We start from the raw sequence: 20,972 nt of genomic DNA on the forward strand, positions 1-20,972 counted from the left end.
ACTGTGTAGCACAGGGAACTATACTCAATATTTTGTAATAACCTATAAGGTTAAATCTTACAGGGAAAAGAACTTCAAAAAGAATAGATACATGTATATGTATAACTGTATCACTTTGCTGTACACCTGAAACTAACATAACATTAGATTGTTAATCAACTATACTCCAAAATAAAATAAAAAGTTAAGAAGTAACATGTATCTAAGACTATTAAAAGAGTTTTGGACAACGTGAACACCAGCATGGGCAGCGGCTCTGCAAAGCGCCCTTCCCAGGACAGCTGGACCGAGAACATGTCCTCCCCGGGAGTCTCCCCACCTGGATACCTGCACCAAGACACCAGCCAGTCAAACTCCCACTGTCACAACCTGCTGATGACACAGACCTGTTAAGGGACGAATGGGCACCTTAATTCTTTCTCCTCAAGAAGCCAGCATTGCCTAAACATTAACAATCCCCTTCACTCTGCTCTCCTTTATTCCAAGAGACAGATATTCTACTGCGTTATCAGCAACTGTTTTGTTTTCCTTCTCTGACCTTAGCCTTTGTTCTCCTGGCGTCCGACCACACATGTAATGGAAACCATAAGAGTAAGAGGATCCTTGGATGGAGATGGATCCAGGGTCCCCGATTCTACAGCAACTTCTCAGGTCTTGAGGTCTATCTGCGGACCACTCAGTGGTCTCGGTCCTGCCTTTAAGGACTTAGCAGTATCACCAGTTGTAAAGCCAGAGTAAGCAGCTAGATAACCTGGAAGCAAAGTTCTCCTTAAACTCAGAATGAAGAAAAAGATGTACTCTACAGAGTGACATTTTCTTTTGACAGACAATGAGGATTACGTATCTGCATTTGCCACAGCTGACAGGAGCTCGAGATAACATCTAGGGCCATAGCTGACAGGAGCGCGAGATAACATCTAGGACCATAGTTGACAGGAGCTCGAGATAACATCTAGGGCCATAGCTGACAGGAGCTTGAGATGATAACATCTAGGGCCATAGCTGACAGGAGCTCGAGATAACATCTAGGGCCATAGCTGACAGGAGCTCGAGATAACATCTAAGACCACAGCTGACAGGAGCTCGAGACAGATAACATCTAGGGCCATAGCTGACAGGAGCTCGAGATAACATCTAGGGCCATAGCTGACAGGAGCTCGAGATAACATCCAGGGCCATAGTTGACAGGAGCTCGAGATAACATCTAAGGCCACAGCTGACAGGAGCTCGAGACAGATAACATCTAGGGCCATAGCTGACAGGAGCTCGAGATAACATCTAGGGCCATAGCTGACAGGAGCTCGAGATAACATCCAGGGCCATAGCTGACAGGAGCTCGAGATAACATCTAGGGCCATAGCTGACAGGAGCTCGAGATGATAAGATGTAGGGCCATAGCTGACAGGAGCTCGAGATAACATCTAAGGCCACAGCTGACAGGAGCTCGAGATAGATAACATCTAGGGCCATAGCTGACAGGAGCTCGAGATGATAACATCTAGGGCCATAGCTGACAGGAGCTCGAGATAACATCTAGGGCCATAGCTGACAGGAGCTCGAGATAACGTCTAGGGCTCAAATGCAGCAGGAAACAGTCCAGGTTCTTCCTCGCGTGTAATGTTTTACAAATTAAGTCATCCTGCTTTCTGCTTTTCAATACTGCTGACTTGAATCTTATTCTAAGTTGGCTCAGAACGAACCATAAATTAGAAGTTGAACGTGAGAACGCAGTGTTCCCTGTAACACAGCATCTACTTCATGGAGCGAAGGCATCCTTGGAGATCTGAACACAATGAGGCAATCTTGATCACAAATCCACCTTGGGATTGCTTCCACTGTAATACACACAAAGGCATTATTTTTGTTCACAAAACCAAGATATAAATAGGATTTGCTATACTTCCGAGTAATTTAAACGGATTTTTAAGAACATTTAACACACAAAATCTTCACGTTGCTCTTACTAAGTAAAATTTTAATCAATCAAGTCAACTGGGAGACCGCTTCTCCCTCCCGCCCTTTCCCACTCTGTCCCCCTCCCAAAACCACTCCTCAGCTGGTCCCTCCTTACAAAAGTCTGTGATACAGTTTGGTATTTCGATTGTTAGTTGAGACGGTATGCATGTTATTTAAACAGGAGCATGATTTTTTCGTCAGCAATTCAGGAGTTTAGGAGCACATGCTCAAGGAACTAGCATCCCAAGCAGACCACCAAACCGCAAGACTGTTAACATCAGGCAAAGAAGAAGAACAAACAATGAAAGAGACGCCCCATCAGATGGGACCCAACAGTCACCGCGACCTGTTCCTGTAAACCCAAATGAACGTGCGTGTTCGCTCAGAAAAGCTGCATCTTTCAAAAGCAGCCTCCTTCTGACCGTGTCAGAAACAACACAGTCTAAAAGGTCGTGGAACACAGGCTCCAGACGCGCAGGCTCAGCGGCCATGGCTCACGGGCCCAGCCGCTCCACGGCATGTGGGATCTTCCCGGACCGGGGCACGAACCCGCGTCCCCTGCATCGGCAGGCGGACTCCCAACCACTGCGCCACCAGGGAAGCCCTGACACACTTATTTTTAGTATTATAAATTTAAACATAAAGGCTCATTTTATATATAAAACAATTTATGGAAAGTTCCCATTCACTGTACTCTAAGTGCTCCACAATTCAGGGGCCAAGGCCAGTGAGTGAGTAAATTTAGCCAGGCTTTACTTGGATAAAAACAAAGCAAAACAAAAAGAAAACAGAAGAAGAAAGTAATGATTATGACACCAGGTTCAAAATCTAGAATCTTCAGACCGTTTAGTAACAATAACTGTATTATAAGACTGTTGGGCAAGCGCCGGGACCCTCTTCCCCCGATTCTCTGTGAAAGGCACAGGCGGGCACCACCTCCGTGGAGACCGAAGGGGAAGGGGTGGCAGAGCTGAGACCACCACCCAGGCCCACGCTCTCTCGGACCTTCTCTGCATCCACTCAATGCACCCTCCGGAGAGAGCAGGGCCCCCGCCGCAGCTGCTGGCGGGAAGCGCAGGACAGGACGTGAACCAGGAAGATGGAATGCATCCCAAGGGCAGGGCCCCCGCCCCCGGACCCTGACGGGGACAGGCTCAGAGAGGAGCCTCCCGGCTGGCACGTGTGTCCACGTGCGCCAGCCAATGTTAATAAGCACAGGCTCTAGGACCGTGTCACCCGACAGATTTACCATCTTAACCAGGTCTCCTGACACGGTGAGGGGCTGAGGACCGAGCAGGTTACATCAGAGCCAGGGCGGCCCCAGACCTGCAAGCGCGTCCCAGACGCATCACTCACTTGGCTTGGCGCCGGCCACCACTGCCAGGCTCTCGGGCGCGGGCACCACGGGACCCCTGCCATTCTCCCCCGCGCCCTCGCCGCCGCCGTATTCTATCACTTCCACGTGCCCGAGAGGGACGCTCCACTTCAACAAATACCTCTGGCCGGTCGATGTCAGGGCACCGCTGTCATGGGAGGTGCTGCAAGGGGCAGAAACCCTCGTGTCAGGCACAGCCAAGGAGTCAGTCACGGGACGCCTCATCCCTTGGAGACTAAAGAGAGACGCCTCTGAACTGCGGGCTTGGGTGCTTCTGGCGTTCCCACCAGGACTGACCACGTGGTTCCACAGTGGGTTTTCAGAGAGTATAAATATACCCAATTTTTTTCTTTCTTTTTTTTTTTTTTTTTTTGTGGTACGCGGGTCTCTCACTGTTGTGGCCTCTCCCGTTGCGGAGCACAGGCTCCGGACACGCAGACCCAGAGGCCATGGCTCACGGGCCCAGCCGCTCCGCGGCATGTGGGATCTTCCCGGACCGGGGCATGAACCCGTGTCCCCTGCACCAGCAGGCGGACTCTCAACCACTGCGCCACCAGGGAAGCCCAATATACCCAAATTTTATAAGAAAAACCATCAAAAGCATATTTATAGAGAAGCAACTAATGAGAAAGGATTTGAACGATGATACGGACAGGAACCATAGCTGACTCAGGATGGCTAGAAACGGAGTTCGTTCAGTTTCCAGCTCTGACATCTGCCTGATGTTTACAGAGAAAACCCACCCACGCGCCCCTCAGCTCCACCAGCAGTGAGTCGGGGACCCTCCCTGGACCCATGCAAGTCACAGGATGAGAGGCTGAGCTCTGCATACACATCTGTCCAGAGTGAAGGGGAAGCGAAGGCATCCGCTCACCGAGACACAGACCGCCTGTGACCACAGAGCTCCCCGCGGGGCCATGCATCTTACTGGACGCTGACCTACTGGGCGCTGACCTACTGGGTGCTGACCTGCCGGGCGCTGACCTACTGGGTGCTGACCTGCCGGGCGCTGACCTGCCGGGCGCTGACCTACCGGGCGCTGACCGTGGCGCACATGAGTACGTCATTCAGCATGAAGAGCCGGCGCTCCTTGGTTTTCACGATCTCCCCCCGGTCGTTGTAGACGGTTTCTACCACGTCGTCGGAGCGGACGAGGTAGCGACTCCCGCTGCTGAGAAGCTGGACGTTCAAAGACCACCGAGAAAAAGAAGAACAATGAGAATGAAGCCTGGCAAAATACACGAGCAGACAACGTCAAGGTTTTATAGATTCTTTCTTCTCTACAGATAATCCTTATATTCCCAACCACGCTTCGTGCACGTACAGTATAGAGTTCAAAAAGTGGCTTTTTTTTTTAAGGAATCTACACAGTGGCAGGAATCTAACTTCCTGACGTGAGCAGTTTCTCTAGCTATGAGATGCTCACGCAGCCACGGGGGCTCCGCTGGTTTTCACCCGTCACTCAATGTGCTCGCTCTCTCTCAGGGACTCCTAGGAATACACGCTCCGATCCTTACAGACGGTCGCCCCAACCTTTCTGTTACTCAGGACGCCGTATCAACCGGGAATGTCTGGGATTTTACTTTTCCCAAGGACAGCAAACTGAAGAAAACCTCCTGACTGCTCATGGTTTGCCACGTTTTACTTCTCTGGGCCAAACAAAGGACTCTTGGTTCTCTGGAAAGAGGCTTCATATTTACTAGTAAAGTGACATAGGTCATACAGAACTCATTTTGGCCGTTCAGCCCAGAAGGAAATCCGGAGTCCTCGGCCCAGACGTCCATACGGGCCGGCCGACCTCACGGGGATGAGGCTGCACCCTCACCAGCGCAACGGTAAGCAATGCGTCACCTCTGAGGGCCCTCGGACTGTCGGGGGTTCCCAGACATTCGGGTAGCATGGGAAGCAGGATTTTAAACAACATGGGCCACCTCGAGAATATCAGCGAAGGGAATTTTCTGCCTGTAAAAATTCCTGTACAAATCCTTTGGAGAATCAGGGAAAACCAAAGCTTAAAACATATGACAATAAAGTTCTTGTAGTTACATCACTGGAGATGTCAGTATCCAGTAGGAAAGTACCCCTGCTGACAAAACAGAATTATTTAACACGGCTCATATCCACTAACCTCTTCCTGTGGACTAGAGCTTCAGATAAAAACGGCAAAGCCTACGTGAAACTGGATTATGGTGGCAGGAAGATGGCTTTGTAAATATGAAGCTGAGGTACAGCTGTGCTGAGGAACTGCTTTCATGCTGTGTTCTGCGTCCCTTCTTCATGATAAATACAGCCCAGTCCACGCACCGTGGATACAAGTAAGAATGCACGTGAGTATCTGTGCTTCAAGTAGGACTGGGATGAAACTCTGCATCGTGAGAGTAAAATCCGGCTAAAAGAGTGGCTCTTAACCTTTTTGGGGTCCTGGGTCCATGTGAGGACCTAGTCAATCTGCGAGCCCCTTTCCTGAGAAAACGCACAGACTACGAAGGCTCTGTGCATGCCGTGCAGCGTTCGTGACCCCGAGGCTCGCCACGGACCCTCAGTCAAGAACTCTGGGCCAAGGGACTGGCCGAGAGGTTCCAGGAGGTTAGTGATAAGTGGCTCAGAGGGCGAAGGCTCGTTAGCACGAAGCAGGGCAGCCTCAGCACAGAGAGGAAAACTCCCCACCTTGTTCAGGTACCGCTCGTTTATGGCTTTTGCGATCTGTTTGATTTCGCAGCGTTGATCAGCGTCCCTCTTCCTCTCGTTTAATTTCTCCGCCAGCGTCTCGAGCTCCGTCAGCGCCATCTGGAGGGGCAGCCGGTCGGGGTGTCCTCGGGGCGTGTTCTTCAGCATGTCCTTGAGGAGGAACAAGGCAGAGGGGAGGCGGACGTGTGATGCGGGGGTGGGAGCAGCGGGCGGTCACCGCGCACCCCCGCCGACAGCATCCCGCGACTCTGGCAGCCGGAGGCTGGCCCTGGCATCCCCTGCTTCTGGGGAATAAAGTAAGCCCTGGGAAAGGGTAACAAACTCAGTGAGTCACAATCTGGCTGAACGTTCAAAGCTCCTTTTGCAAAAACAAAACTGCCTTATTAAACGGGGATGGGAATGGAAACAAGACACCATTTTCCAGGAAGGGATCCATCCCTACTGCGAGCTCGCCAGGACCTCAGAAATCTCTGCTCTCTGGTAACGGTCAGGCTGCTGTTCTCAGCGTGAGCCAGACCAGTGGACCCACAGACGGCCGGAGTCCCCTTCCCGCTGGTGGGTCTGCGTCCTGAGCGCCCAGCTCTGAGCCGTTGGTTCCGGCGGAGCGCGGCGGCCCTGCAGGAGCACAGCACAGGCACCAACGGCACCGCGAGCGTGGTGAGAGCCAACTCCAGGCTCTGAGTCAACTTTCGAGGGGGACCTCTACGCGCCGGGTGCAGTCACCTTGCCGGCTTCGCAGAGGAGGGCGAGCCAGACCGAGGCCTCCCTGCCCGGGCCACCCAGCCCGCCCGCCCCCGGGAGCTTCAGCAGCCCTGTCTTTTTAAGCTTCCTGTTCTCTTCGGTCTGGAAAGAACTCGCCTAACGATCGCATGTTCCCCGTCTGAATGAACAACACACACTGCTCCACGCGATGGTTTCCCTGTGAGCCACGTCAAACCCTACAAGCAGAATGAATCATCTTCGCAGGAGCTCTGGTACCAGCAGCGCAGCTGGGTCGCGCCCGCCCGGATCCCAGCACCATCTGCAGAACCAGCGCCGCACGTGGACGGACAGCTGAGCGGAGGAACGGGGGGTGCGCGGCGGCTGCCAGGCTGTTACTTATTGGGGTACAATACGGGGGAGAACACGGGAGTCGGGATAAAGACAGAGCCTCCTGGGGGACCACGTGGTGGAAACCGGCAGCCCAGAAAAGCCACGGCCACAGCCTGATCCCGAGCTCTGGGGGACGGCTATAGGGTCATCGCAACTACAGGTAACAGGCCCCGAGAGCCAAGGAGGGTCAGGTGTGGTGAGACGAGGAGAGGCAGGGGAGCGGCCGGGGGTCAGAGGCACAGGCCCCTCCACGCCATCCCCCTTCGCCGCCCCCTCGGCGCACGCAGGCGCAGCAGGGCTCGGAGCTTGGCGGGAGGGAAGCACCTGCCCATCTCCCACCCCGTTCCTCTCCAGGACCAACTCCCAGGAGCATCTTACCCGCAGAGCAGGGTCCCTGCACACGGACCTGTAGGTATCTCTGAAGTACGGAAATACAGAAGTACAGACACCGCCCCTCTGACGCCAACTGCGTTCTCCTGGGAACCGGCCCTGCTCTGTCTGAGCCCCCTGCCCCTGAGAACTGCCTGTGCTCAGACCACAGGAAGGACTGAACACCTGCCCACGGGAACCGCATTCACACAAACCTGGGACCAGCCGTCTGGGTGCTGTGCCGCCATCAGGCCGGGGTGAAGGCTGTTTCCTGCCCTGGAGGGTCGGGGGCGTGGGAGGGGACGAGCCGTACAGGAAGCTCTAAGGGACCCGGGAAGGGCCAGGCCCAGGGGCCGCATCTGTCCACGAGGACGTGTGCTTAAACCAAAACCCTGGAGTCTATCGTAACTGGATTCGGACTTTAAGAATTTTCATCTGTTTCTGCTCAGCAAACTGAAACATTTAGAGGGAAGTAAAAATAAAAATAAAAGGAAAGAGCAAACTTCTTACAAGAACCAATTTTTAAAATTTGGAACCGTGTGACGGGCGGGCCCAGCGAGGCCTCAAGGCCTTTGACGCACCCTCCCTGTCCCTGGGGATGGTTTCACGGTTCATCTTTCATCACTTTTAATGACTAGGGGAGCCAACAAGTCGCCTGATTTAACTCTAGAAACGAGCTGAGTGTTCACTGAGAAACCGGAAGAGGCGGAGGCCACTGCAGACCCTCCTCAGAAATAACCGATTCAAACGCCCTGACGCTCATCTAAGGAGGGTGAGCCCTGAGCCCGCAAGGCGCGCGGTCCCAGGTCTTGGGGGCCTGACAGCACGTCACACGGCAGGGCAAGGCCTTATGTCTGCACTCAAAGCCAGCTCTACTCTTTAGATCAACGCACGTACCTAACTGAGAATTCTTAGTCTAAAAAAACGTACGGTCGGAGTATCTGGGAAATCTCTCTGCGCAGCTCCCGCTCTCCAAGCAGCGGGTCGGCTCTGCGGCTGACCGGCAGCTTTCTGGGCCTGCCCCTCCCCACTGGGCACACACCTGACCCCAGAGCAGGACCCTGGACATCTGTGTCTACCTGCCTGGTGACCAGCCCGCCTCCCCCAGGGCACGAGCGCGTGTGGTTAATGAAAACTCACTCGGCTTTGCCCCCGTTCAGGTCCCTGGCCCGGGGCCCCTACAGCCCTCGGAATTTCCTGAGGGATGGGGGGAGGGGCATGTGGTGTTCACAACAAGTCCCTCTCACCCCCCCAGAGTCTATGCTGACGAGGGGGGGTCCCGACGGGCCCAGGAGAGGAGCTCAGCACGGGTGGGGGCCAGAGGGACCGGCAGCTGCAGGCTGGGGTCTCGCCGCCCCTGGCCCTGCCCTGATGTAAGCGACCTGGGAGCGGGGGCAGCTGAGAGCCTGCCGTCTCCACGAGGAGACGCTTGGACACGGAGGGACGGACGACGGCACGACGGGACCACTGGCCGGATCGCGCAGGAGGCCTCACCTGGAGCAGGAGGATGAACTGCGGGAACCTCTGGATGGGCTTCATCATCAGGCTGTGCAGCGTGACGCGGTCGGGGCTGGCCTCCTGGCACTGCTGCGGGCGACAAAGGGCCGGCACTCGCGGCTCCCGCCTGGACGCCGCCCCGGGGGCAGCTCGCCCCTGCTCCCCTCTACGGAGGGGAGCTCCAAACACCTTCTACACCTCACACACCGCCAGTGCACGCTGACGTCATTCAGGCTGCGGCGAGCCCGGGCTGGTTTCTGAACTGAAAGCTTCAATGTTTTTATTTGATGTTTTAAGAGCCATTTATGAGCTGATTTCAATACTCTAAGAGTCAAACTAGTTTCTAAGATTCTACAATCACAACAAAGTGCAGCTCCAAAAAAAAAAGAAGAAGAAAGTGACAGAATCCCAAGTTGGAGTAGCACGGGCCCCTAAAGGCACCCGCCCTGCACCTGGGGCACAGTCCCTGCGGCTGCCGCGGCGTGTCCTGCATTGGGACAAACCTCCCCACTTCAGCCCTCGCTCTGCCGTGGAGATTCGGGGTGTGGCTGGGGCGTGTCCGTGTCCTGGCAAGTCTCCCCAAGGGAGGCCGGGGAGGGGGGAGGGAGTCCAGGGCCAGGTGCCCCCTTCCCTCCGCAGGGGAGGCTTCTCTGGCAGGAGGGGACACCCCAGGCTGACCATTTACAAACTGGGGAGGAGTCCCCAGCTCTCTCCAGCTGAGGGGCCACGCGGTGCGGAGCCCAGAGCCCGGCTTGACCTCGTGGACACCAGGCGCCTGGGGTAGGACAGGGGACTGGATGGCCTGCCTTCCTAGGCCGCCGGGGGCTGGCGGCCTGACGGTGGGGCTGCGGTGGCCTCCTGTCAGCTACTGTCGGCACCAGCAGGACCACAACAAACTCCTCAGAAAAAGTATACTTTAGGTCGTCCCGTGTTTCCTTTCTCCTGCTGTGACAGGGGAAGGCCAGAGCGCCGACCGCAGCTTTCCAGAGTGGGGTCGATCTAAGGACGGGCCACCTCCACCCGGGTCCTGCCTCAGTGGGAACCACCATATCACATGAGAGGGAGGGGGTATAGCTCAGCCTAAATAAGTCTTCACCCTGGGCGAGGACACCCCCCAGGGTTCACTGTGCAGGTGGCAGAACCTTCCAAGAACACAGTTCACGTAACAGGAACAGGTTTTGGTCCCAGGTCATAATGCAAACTGGAGCCTCAGGCAGATGAGACTCCGGCCCCGGCCCGGCCCCGGGACTCAGTATCTGAAGGGGAACTTTATTCTGGTTCCACGGGCAGAGAGCCCTCTGGGCATGTTTACGTCCCAGCCTCACTGATTCAATGTCACCCATTGACACCCGATGTCAGAGGAGGAGCGGACCATGCAGCCCCCCTACCCACCGCGGGGGCTCATCTTTAGGGGGTCTGCTCACTGCCTGACCCAAAGAAGCCACGGAGCCCCCGACCGACTCCAAAGCCCCCTTCTGTTACTCCTAACGCTGTGCTGAGCAACAGCTGGCCGCTTGGTTTGGGGTCTGATCTCCACCTCCTGACCCTCCCATCTATCCACATATGTCTAAGGATGCGCAAATGAAGGTTATTTTCAAAGAGCTATGCTGTCACTAGAAACTTCATCATCCTTTCCAGCCCTGATCCAACACCTAGGGTCCTGCTGGTGCTAAAATCTTCACAATAAATAACATGATACATTTAGAGGGAAGGTTTGGTGAAATTTCACTACAAAGTATCTTGACATCAAAGCTGTTATCAGAGGGTGATAAAACACACAAAAAAATGTTTAAGTGCCTACCTTTAAAAATTCAAGAAAAGCAGGTTTTGTAGCACACGTTTTCTTAAGGATTGCCACAGCTGTGCTAAAATTATTCACATATTCGCTGTAAGCATCCAGCACCATGGACTTAGAAAACTGCAATACAAGAGGAAATTGAGAAATGTCAGTAATGCAGAATCCAACTGCTTCCTCTCCAAGCTCACAATAAAAGGCCGGAACCCGTGCTAACGATAACCGCTCGGTCACCGTGATGTTTTCATAGGATGAACTTCATTATGACTGTGTGTGATCATTGTTTTCTTAAGCAGACTTGCTAGGGTTTTTTCAATGGCTGGTTGATCTTATTTGCCAATGCTCTTTAAGGCTGCCCTGCTCAAAACTGTGGCAAGTTTGGGTTTCAGTTAAGAAATGTTCCTGACTACAGTCTACAGTCGTATAAAGATGGTGTTTACAGACATCCTCCTTTAAATTCCTGCTGACTGGCGTTTTGTGGATTTCACCTCCAGGACAGAATGTCCTGCACCTCAGCATGTGGACGTCCCAGCATCCTGACCTAACCATCCCCTTGAGATGCCCAGGGGAGGACAGCTGACCACACCTGTTTCCCCAGGCTGAGGGGCAACGCCACATAGGTCCACTGCCCAATTTTCCCAGAAGCGCAAAGGTCTCCAGAGGCAGAGACATTGGCCTCACTCCCTTTTATGCTTCTAAGATCCCACATATTCTTGAGGACAGACAGCGAGTCCCATAAGTAGATGTGGGGCCACTTAGAGAAGAAATGCTTTCATCTAAATTATATATTTTTAAAAAAGATTTTCTTCTACATTAAAAAAATGTTCCCAAGGTAAACATTTTAAGAAGGACAGACTAAGAGTTGAAACTAATATATAAAATAGGCAGAAATGCAATAAAAAAGTAAATGTCCGATATCTCTTCTTTGTTTTTCATAAAGATCACTGAAGGGGGTTATGCAAATTCATTTTAGTAAGAACTCTCTTTCCACGTTACGTTCAAAGCATACTTTATACACCTCATTAAGCACACGCACAGAATATATAGAAAAAAGGTTTCACGTATCACATTACAGCACTCCTCTAAGTATACGGACACTTAAAATTCTTTCAAGCTCTTGTCTCTTGACAGTGCTGTCCTCAATCAACTTCAGAATCCCTCTGCTACCTCTAGATAGAAAACTAGCCAGTCCGCAGGGTGGACGATTCACAAACGGGCCGAAGATAAAGGGCTCGGAGCCACCCAGCGCTGGAGCTCAGGGCTGCGGCGGCTCCTGCTGGGAAAGGTCAGCGCAGCTGTGGGACCAGCTCGTGTCGCCTCGCGTCCTGTGTCACCGCGGGGCCCGGAGGCTGCGCCCGCACAACGGGACACCAGGTCAGGGAGCACAGGGCGGAGGGAAACAGGTGGGTATCTTCCCACAAGGCAGTTCCCAGGAGGGGTGAGACCCTGTGAGGGCTTAACGCCGACAACCCCACAAAACCGTTCACAAGCAGGGCCCTGACTCGGCGATGAAGACATCATCAAGTTGCCTGTGATGCCTCCCAAGCTGGACGGTGTGTAGTCTGAAGTGTTCCAGGGGCAGCTCCACCGGAGCCTCTGGACGTTTCTCTCTACATCCTTCCCCTGGGCGCACACACATGCTCAGCTTCCCGACCTCAGACCGGCCCCCGCAGAGAGCTCCGCAGGGTCAGCCGGGGCGCTGTGGGGTGCAGCTGGGCTCAGGCCGGCAGGACACCCACCCTGAGGCATCCGTGGGAGAAGGGAGGGGCCCTGAGCCCAGGGGAGCCCCGCAGACCCTCTGGGCACGCCGGCTCGGTTACCGAGGCCACGAAGACGTCTCCGATCATCTCCACCGAGTCCCACTCGGCCACGCGGCTGGCCAGCGCGATCTGGAACATGCAGTGGCACTGCAGGACCTCCTTGACCCGGTAGAAGACCGTCTTCAGCTTCCTCTCGCTCAGGATCTTGGGCTCCATCTCAGACAGCGGCTTCTCGTATTGCTGAGGCAGAAATGCACAAGGACGGCCCAGGCTTTTCTCAGGGTTCATGAAAGAACGCGGAGAAACTCACCTGTGCAGCTACGTTTGTGCCCCAACAGACCAGGCGACCTTTGATGTCAATACACAGACACAGTTCTCAGATTCTTTTAAGAATTTTGCCAATTTGAGTATTTTATAATTCACAGGTTCACGAAACATATCCGTTATACAACGTGGCGTTTAGATACCTCCAGAATCCTCTTGAGGGCATCCACGTAGCTCTTCTCACTGTCAACAACCGAGCCCAGAATGTATCTTCTTACGACCTGTTGAGAATTTGAAAAGACAACAGTCAAAACCTGCCTCAGAAAACACAACAGATAAATGTGACTTCTGTTGAGGCTTGTGGACAAAAAAGTTTTTTGTTTTCAAGACAGTACATAAATGAAAACTCCCAAGGCCTTAAAATATATTAGTGCATTAACTACCTACCACTATGGGCACAAAACGGTGGTTCCCCATCACTACAATTCTGTTATTTGTAAACCTCAAATCATAAACCACAACTACAGTAACACAATTAAATCACGGCATTAACAACAATTTCATTTACTCATCCAACAATAATGAACTGAATTAACGGGTTGTATTTTATGTGCCGAGTATGGAATGACATGGTATTTCATGTATACATTAAGCATAGAAAAAAAACCTTCCAGTCTTGACTCAAAGAATGCTATTACCAACACATCTAAAATCATTATTCCAAAGTTTTTTTTAAAAAAAAAAAACTTTTGGAAGGTGGAGTATAGTTTTGTTTTGAGGCCATTCGAAGCTTACAAGGCTAGGAACGCAGAGAGTAAATTACCAACGTCAGTTCCAGGTGCAAAAACTCCTCCAGACCTGAGATGCCTGCATTTCAAACAGTGACATCACTTTGGGATTTGTTTTCATGACTGGAGGACACACAAGCACAAGTTTCTGGCTGTAAGATGCCTGTTTAAGGCCAATGACGACACTGGGCACTTTTGTCCAGTTTACACACCATTTGCAAAGTTGTTTTTGCCAATAAATGGCAAGTGGAGCATAGAAAGGACAAGGCTGCTCCTAACCCCACCCCCGGCAGCCCCATCCCAGGAACCGCGACGCCACCTGGCGGCAGAAGGCACATCCTCCGGGGGCGCGCCTCTTGTCGAGTCACCGACATCCACAAGGGAGCGACTCCTCTCCTTACGAAAGGGCTGCTCCTTCACAAAACGAAGGCAAAAAGCAACCTTCAAGGACACTTAAGGAAGAAAGTGATGTGTGTAAAAGGCAGATGAGTCTGGAATTAAAGCACAAGCACACGCAGCTGCAGCGATGACCCCTCCCTCTGAAACGAGGGTGGCACCCCACGACCCAGACACCCCCAAACTGCGGATGGTCAAATGTGGACCAGCCTTCTCCCAAAATTCAGATTCCCACACACTGTCTCAACTCTGGGGTCAGGATATTTCAGGATTTGGGCGGGGGGGGGGTCTCACCTAGGAATTAAATATGTTTTTTTAAGTCCTGAGATGACACTAATGTATCAGGTCAAAGGACCTGGAACTGGTATTACTGAAAAATACAAAATAAAACCCCAAATCTCCCCCAGATCCCAGGGCTCCCGCGGGTCGGGTCAGCCCCTCAGTTAAACTCAGTGCGTGGACAGCACAGCCAACACGGGTCCCCAGGCCTCAGGCTTCCCGGGACCCTGACCCCGAGGCTGCAGGGAGATCTCAGCCCTGGACTGAGATCCTACGAGGCCACGGGGACCCGCGGGAGATGTGCCTGGGCCAAGAGGTGATTAGAGCAATGGAGGAGGAGAAGGAGGGTGTAAAGGGGGGAGGGGAGAGGGGGAGGGGGCGAGAGGAAGAGGATAAGGAGGGGGTAAAAGGGGGAGGGGAAGGGGGAGGGGAGGAGGAGGAGGGGGTAAAGGGGAGGGGAGGGGAGGGGTAAAGGGGAGGGGCGGAGATGAGGAGGAGGAGGAGGAGGAGGACAGCAGACCCTCCCTATGCCTGGACCCTGGATCAGAGGCTGGACGGCAGAGGATGCTGGCCTCATCCTTCAGCTTCAGTGCCACCTTTCAAGTAAATGACAACCCAGGAAATAAAGGCTTTCCTCCCACCAAACTGGGCATGTAAAGAACGCTTCACATGCAGCATTCTTCCTAACAGATATGTTACCTTATTTCAACTTTGGAAGAAAAAATTCAAAGAGCACTGACATCGGGTTTAATCTTTTAATGGAAAACTCCCCAGAGAACAAGCAGTAACCAGTGGGGAAAGCAACCTCTGTGAACCAGGGGGTAAGAAGGGAGCCTGCGGGGAGCGGCGCAGAAACCAAAACACAAACCCTCTCTGGCCGTCGTGCGCCTGGCGTGGCGCCTTCAGCCGAGGGCCACCACACGCGTCGCGTCACTGTCTTGTGGGGCCACGAGGAAGACACCGCAGACGCCATGTCCCCGTTTCAAGGGAAGGAGGACGGCGCTGGCGGAACAAGTGAGCGGCCTGGCGGGAGCTTCCCCTGCCCCAGTGCGGGGCCCGGGGTGGGAACTGGGCCGGGGTGGGGGGCGCCTACAGAGGTGCCCTTTCTGCACCAGGGACCCGTCCTCGTTGTCACCACCCGGCCCTCCGGGGGACAAAACTGACTGGCAGGTGTGTGTGTCTGTTGAGATCCTGCGGGCTCGAAACTCCCTTGTCCCCCGTCCCCTGGCCGACCCGCATGGCCCTGCTGTCGCCAAGTCGCGGCCTGGCCGGGGACGCCCCGCACCTACATGCGTCTGCACGGCGGCCACAGTCCCTCCCCCGCGGGCCCCCCTGGGGAGGCTCCGTGAGCCTCCCAACCACGTGACCCCCACACCGTCCGGGAAGAGGACCCAAGTCCCGGAGCCCCAGGGGAGGCCTCCCAGAAACATCGAGAGTATTTTTGAGCAATCAGTGCCCTTTTTCAGACTCGTGAGGCTAAAATGAGGTAGGTGAGCCAGGAACTTGGGCAGCGAGCAGGGGGGCAGCGAAGGGCAGCCTCTCTGCTCCTGCAAAAACCGTCGGCACGTCGCTGCCAGCAACGCGGCCACATTTCAACCCCAGGAGCACGAGGGAGCTGAGGACGCGGGGTCCAGGGGGGCACCGGACCCGGACCTGCCCGTCGCCCAATGCCACCTGACCACAAGGCCCCTCTGGGCCTGGGTGTCCTCCTGTGAATGTGCTCCACAGGGGGCATGCAAGAATGAGGGGGGTGACCTTCACACCTGCCTGACGTGTCCCCTCCTGAGCACACGAGCCCGGCCTCTCACAGCCCAGCACCCACACACCAGACACTTCACTAGCACCTTCAACCCGCTCTGCTGCCCCCTGCAACCCAACCAAGAGCCAGCTTCCTCCTCCAGCCTGACCTACGGCTAACAGCCCCTCGGCAGCCTTTGCAATGCAGCTTGTCATCTTTACCAGACTCTGAACCTGCCACAGAGGATTTTTATGTGGTTCTGTCTGCACACCACATCTGTGCATGCGTGTCGTGTGTATGATGCATGCATCTATCAACCACCTTGTATACCTATCACCCACCTACGTCTATCTACCTACATCATCTATTTACAACATCTGTCATCTCTCTCAGTCTCCACGACCTGCATCAGGCTGCCCACGTGGGAAAAACTCAAATCACACCCCACCCAAAACCATCAACTCCTCCCCTCAGTGCCCCCAACTCTGTGGTACGCCCTTGTCTCTGACGCCCTTGTTTCCGAAGCTTTCCTTTCTTTTTACCCAAAGATAATCAAATGGAAACCATGGAATATCTTCCCTCTGCTACCTACAGTATTTTCAGAGATGAAGAAATTCATCGATATTCGGCTAACTTCGTGAGCTGCTGGAAATCTATCTTTTAATCTCAGACTCAGGCACTATGTACACACACACACACTTTACACAGTCACATCTAGTCCCTCTGTGGAGATGTCCCATCAGTGTGAATGAGTATAAATGACCCTCACAAAGAATGCAGATATTCCACGCAGTTTTACAATTACACTGGGGCTGATACTCAAAATATGTAGGCTCGCTGCTGGGTTAACCCCTTCCTTGCTGGGCAAGGAGAGGCCAGTGGACGAGCCCAGGTGGCTGGAAGGGCTGGGAGTCTGTGCCAGCAGGTAATTCCCAGCCAGCACAGCCGTCCTGGCGTAAGCACGGGGGCATCCGCCCTGCGCATCCTACCTGCTGCTGAGACAAGCCTTCGGGCATTGGGGTGAGGACGGCTTCCGGATGCTTGCAGTCCACGTCAATGAACAAGTTCTGTTCCTCTTCAAGACAGGGTCTGTGGTCTTAAAGGAAGACAGAATGTGCTAGTTTCACACTGAAACAGGATATAACATCACAGCGCAGTCAAGCTGGCTGTCAAAGCAACGCCCTGGGCAGACACCTCAGTTCTACGACTCCTTTCCGCCCAGCAATGAGTAAAGTGAAGTTTTAACAAACCCAAGAAAACATCCTTCCCACAAGAGGAATGTGGTGTTTGTTGATATTTGAGACTTTCAATACTTGAAGTCTAACTTCAAAAAGCCGAGGTGTCGTTTGAACACCTAGATGGCAGAGTAGAAATACATATTTCAATGTCTTAATCTATGACATATCAAAGTCAGAAACAAAGAAAAGCAGCTGTGAATGACTAAGAACCAACACTCAATAGTCAGGGAAAACGAAGGGAGACTTAGTAACTTCCTGACTTTCTCCCTTTCTCACTAGAAGTCTGTAAAAAGCACAACTTCCCCAAGATCAAAAATTCTAGACCAAAATTAAATCCATTTCTAAAAACTTAGATGCAGCTACGTAATCTAAAGAATTCACAATGGGGCTTCCCTGGTGGCGCAGTGGTTGGGAGTCCGCCTGCTGATGCAGGGGACACGGGTTCGTGCCCGGGTCTAGGAAGATCCCACATGCCGTGGAGCGGCTGGGCCCGTGAGCCATGGCCGCTGAGCCTGCGCATCCGGAGCCTGTGCTCCGCAACGGGAGAGGCCACAACAGTGAGGGGCCCGTGTACCGCAAAAAAAAAAAAAGAATTCACAAAACAGCTAGAAACCAGAGAAGCACAGCAAATTTTAGGTAATAGGAACCTGGAAATGATCTAATTCAAAGATACAAAACCCTAGCTGCACAGAAGAACTGTCAGAAGAGCTTTAAGGAACCTATAGTGTCTATACACCTATTGGAACGGCCAAACTCCAGAGCAGTGACTACACCAAGTGCTGGTGGGGATGCAGGATGGCGCAGCCACTTCGGGAGACAGTTTAGTGCTTTCTTATAAAACTAATCATCCTCTTATCACATGACCCAGCAGTCATGCTCCTTGGTGTTCACCCAAAGGAGCCCAAAACTTATAACCACACTAAAACCTGCACACGGATGTTTAGAGCAGCTGTATTCACAATCGCCAAAACTTTGAAAGCAACGAAGATGTCCTTCCGTAGGTGAGTGGATAAAATAAACTGTGGTCCATCCGGACCATGGATGTTACTCAGCTAAAAAGAAAGGAGCTACCAAGCCATGAAAAGACACGAAGGAACCTTAAATGCATATCACTAAGTGAAAGAAGCCAATTTGAAAAGACTACAGGCTGTATGGGTCCAACTAGAAAAGGTAAAACTATGGAAGCAGTAAAAGGATCAGTGGTTGCCAAGGTCTGGGGGGAGGGAAGGAGGAACAGAGGATTTTTAGGGCAGCGAAACTACTCTCTATGATGCTATAATGATAGGTATGTTTCCTTATTCGTTTGTCCAAACCCACAGAATGTACAACAGCAAGAGTGAGACCTGATGTGAACCATGGACTCTGGGTGATGGTGACGTGACAGTGTAGGTTCACGATTGTAACACACGGACCACTTGGTGGGGATGGTGACAGTGGGGAGGGAGGCTGTGCCTGAGTGGGGCTACGGGTTTATGGGAAATCTCTGTACTTTTCATTCAGTTTTGCCGTGAACCTAAAACTGCTCTAAAAACAAATAGTCTTTAAAAAACACAACATTCCAGTGTGCGGACGTCTCCCTCAGAGGTCCACTGACGGCCTGGGGGTGGAGGCCTGGCACCGCTATTTGTAAGAGCTCCCGGTTCCCCGCTGTGAACTCCAGGGCTAAGAGCCAAAACTTTAGCCCGGGCTTCCCACCTGACAGCTCAGGAAGCTAAGGCCGCAGGGTTCAGGGGTGTGTGTAATGGGCCCCCCTCCCCCCAAACCAGGGACGATCCTGTGATACTCTAGTCACTCTCCCCCTGGAGCTGGCTTCCGGCCTGCCCCGTGCACCTGGACCCTGTTCCCTTGCGATCCTGGTCCAGGGGTCTCGGGTGGGCCCGAGTCGGCATTTCTGAGCAGCCCCCAGACTCCGGGGCCCCTAACCCCAACCTCTGCACCTGTGGGGCTCTGCCTGTGTGCCCTCCCACGAAGGGCCCCCTCTGGGGCACCTGCCCCGCGGCCAGCTCCCCACCGGGGAGCACACTCTATCAAAATCCCCATCCCTGTCTCAGCCCCTGACACACTCTCCATCCTACGTGAAGAGGCTGGGGGCTCCGTGAGGATCACACCTTCTTTAAAGGCCCAGGTGGCTTTACGGCCAATTACAGTCTTCCCGGGCCATTCGCAGGGGAAACACGTGACCTTAACGTCCTCTCCCTGCCCGGTTATCAGCAACCTGCACTGAGCCGGCACCCGCTTTTCCCATCAGAAGGTCGTAGTGGCAACACAGAAACGTGCTTCTGAAGGACCAAGTGAGAGTCAGGACGGTCATTCCGCACGTAAACCCTCAGCTGCCCGCACAGCCGGGTACCTCGTACCACACCAGCGCACAGACATGCTCAGACGCTGGAGAACCCGCGCCCAGAGCTTGCTGCCGACGTGAACACACCCAGACAGGCTCTATCTTTCTGACACACAAGCGCCACGGGCTCCTGCCCCTGAGTGAAATGTTTCACAAACCTGAGAATTCTGGAATCCTCTCACCAGCACAGAGGATCCTGCGTCCCCACTCAGAGCCCACCGTGCCCAGCCTCAGCCGTGAAGGGGCAGGAAACGTGCCCAGGAGCCCCAGGCACTGTGAACGCACCCCCGTGACTGTGTTCTATTATCCACGACCCTGCTGAGAATCCAGGGGCTCTGTGGAGGGAGAGCAAGCCCCCGGGGGGACCCCCGATCACCCGACTGCTGGAAGGAGCCAGTTAAGCGGGGGGCGAGATCCACCCACTGCGAGAATTCACTCAACCTCCTGCCGCCCCCGGAGTCCTCACTGCCCCGAGCCAGCCCCGAGCCCAGGCAGCCTCCCCGAGGCCGCGCCCCGCAGACCTGCAGAGGCGAAGGACTTGGTCCTGATGAAGGAGCGGCCCCGCTTCACCGCAGCCTTCGTCTTCTCCAGGCCGTCCTTGGTGCCCTCCTTGGCGGCCTTCACGAGCTTCTGCATCTGCGGGGAAGGGAGGCCGGGTGAGGGTGGGATGACTTGGCAAAACCTCCTTGTTGCTTTTGCTCCATTTTAAAAGAACACTGTCAAGTAGTTTGCTCTGGAAACATCATCTGAAATTGGCTCTTTGGTCTGGGAGAGCTTTCTTGGCTGTTGTGAAAGTGTGTGTGTGTGTGTGTGTGTGTGTGTGTGTGTGTGTGTGTGTGTGTGTGTGTGTGTGTGTGTGTGTGTGTGTGTGTGTGTGTGTGGTTTCGGGCTGTTTGGTTTTTATTTTGCTGGTTAAAAAAAAAGAAGGAAAAACAAATTTACAAACAGAGCCCTTCCTTAACATAGTTTTAAAAAAGTCTCCTGCTGTGTTTAAGTCAGTCTTCGTTTTTATTACAAACACTTGCAAAGGGCTTTGCAGAAGCCGAGCGCGGAGAGCTGAGGCCACAGGTGTGAACAGTTTGCCCAAGGTCAACGGACAGATGGCAGGAAACAGTGGAGCCCCTGGCTGGAGACCCGCCAGCCGGCTCAGCCGCTGGACACTCCCCAGCCTCCCCGGGGCTCCCCATGGAGGCCGGTCCAGCGGCTCACGGGCCCTTCGTACTGATGGTCACAGGAATGGCCAGCTGGAGAGACCTGCCGGGATACAGACAGAGGGACGGCCCGCGGGAGGGGTCGGCAGACCCCCTCCTCCGCGGAGACTGAAGGGTTGGAAAGACCACCGGCCCCCACAGAGGAGTTTGTCCATCCTGGTTCCCTCAAGCCAGGCTCCTGGCAT

At 53.7% G+C, this 20,972-nt stretch overlaps 1 protein-coding gene across 7 annotated transcripts in view; it reads right to left on the reverse strand.

The window, feature by feature from the left end:
• ARHGEF10 (Rho guanine nucleotide exchange factor 10) overlaps positions 1-20,972 on the reverse strand; it is an 88,545-nt gene that overhangs the window by 31,809 nt on the left and 35,764 nt on the right. For 6 of the 7 annotated variants that reach the window (XM_060291407.1, XM_060291403.1, XM_060291404.1 and 3 more), the window contains 9 exons: positions 20,098-20,212; positions 16,987-17,093; positions 13,000-13,077; positions 12,593-12,772; positions 10,779-10,895; positions 8,975-9,067; positions 5,999-6,169; positions 4,365-4,510; positions 3,313-3,494 (listed from right to left, as the gene is read on the reverse strand). In XM_060291407.1, coding sequence (XP_060147390.1) covers positions 3,313-3,494; positions 4,365-4,510; positions 5,999-6,169; positions 8,975-9,067; positions 10,779-10,895; positions 12,593-12,772; positions 13,000-13,077; positions 16,987-17,093; positions 20,098-20,212 — 1,189 coding nt within the window. The remainder of the gene's footprint in view (positions 1-3,312; positions 3,495-4,364; positions 4,511-5,998; positions 6,170-8,974; positions 9,068-10,778; positions 10,896-12,592; positions 12,773-12,999; positions 13,078-16,986; positions 17,094-20,097; positions 20,213-20,972) is intronic. The other variant, XM_060291402.1, reaches the window with a different exon arrangement.

Source organism: Globicephala melas, chromosome 21, assembly GCF_963455315.2.
Source record: "Globicephala melas chromosome 21, mGloMel1.2, whole genome shotgun sequence".
Taxonomy (NCBI): domain Eukaryota; kingdom Metazoa; phylum Chordata; class Mammalia; order Artiodactyla; family Delphinidae; genus Globicephala; species Globicephala melas.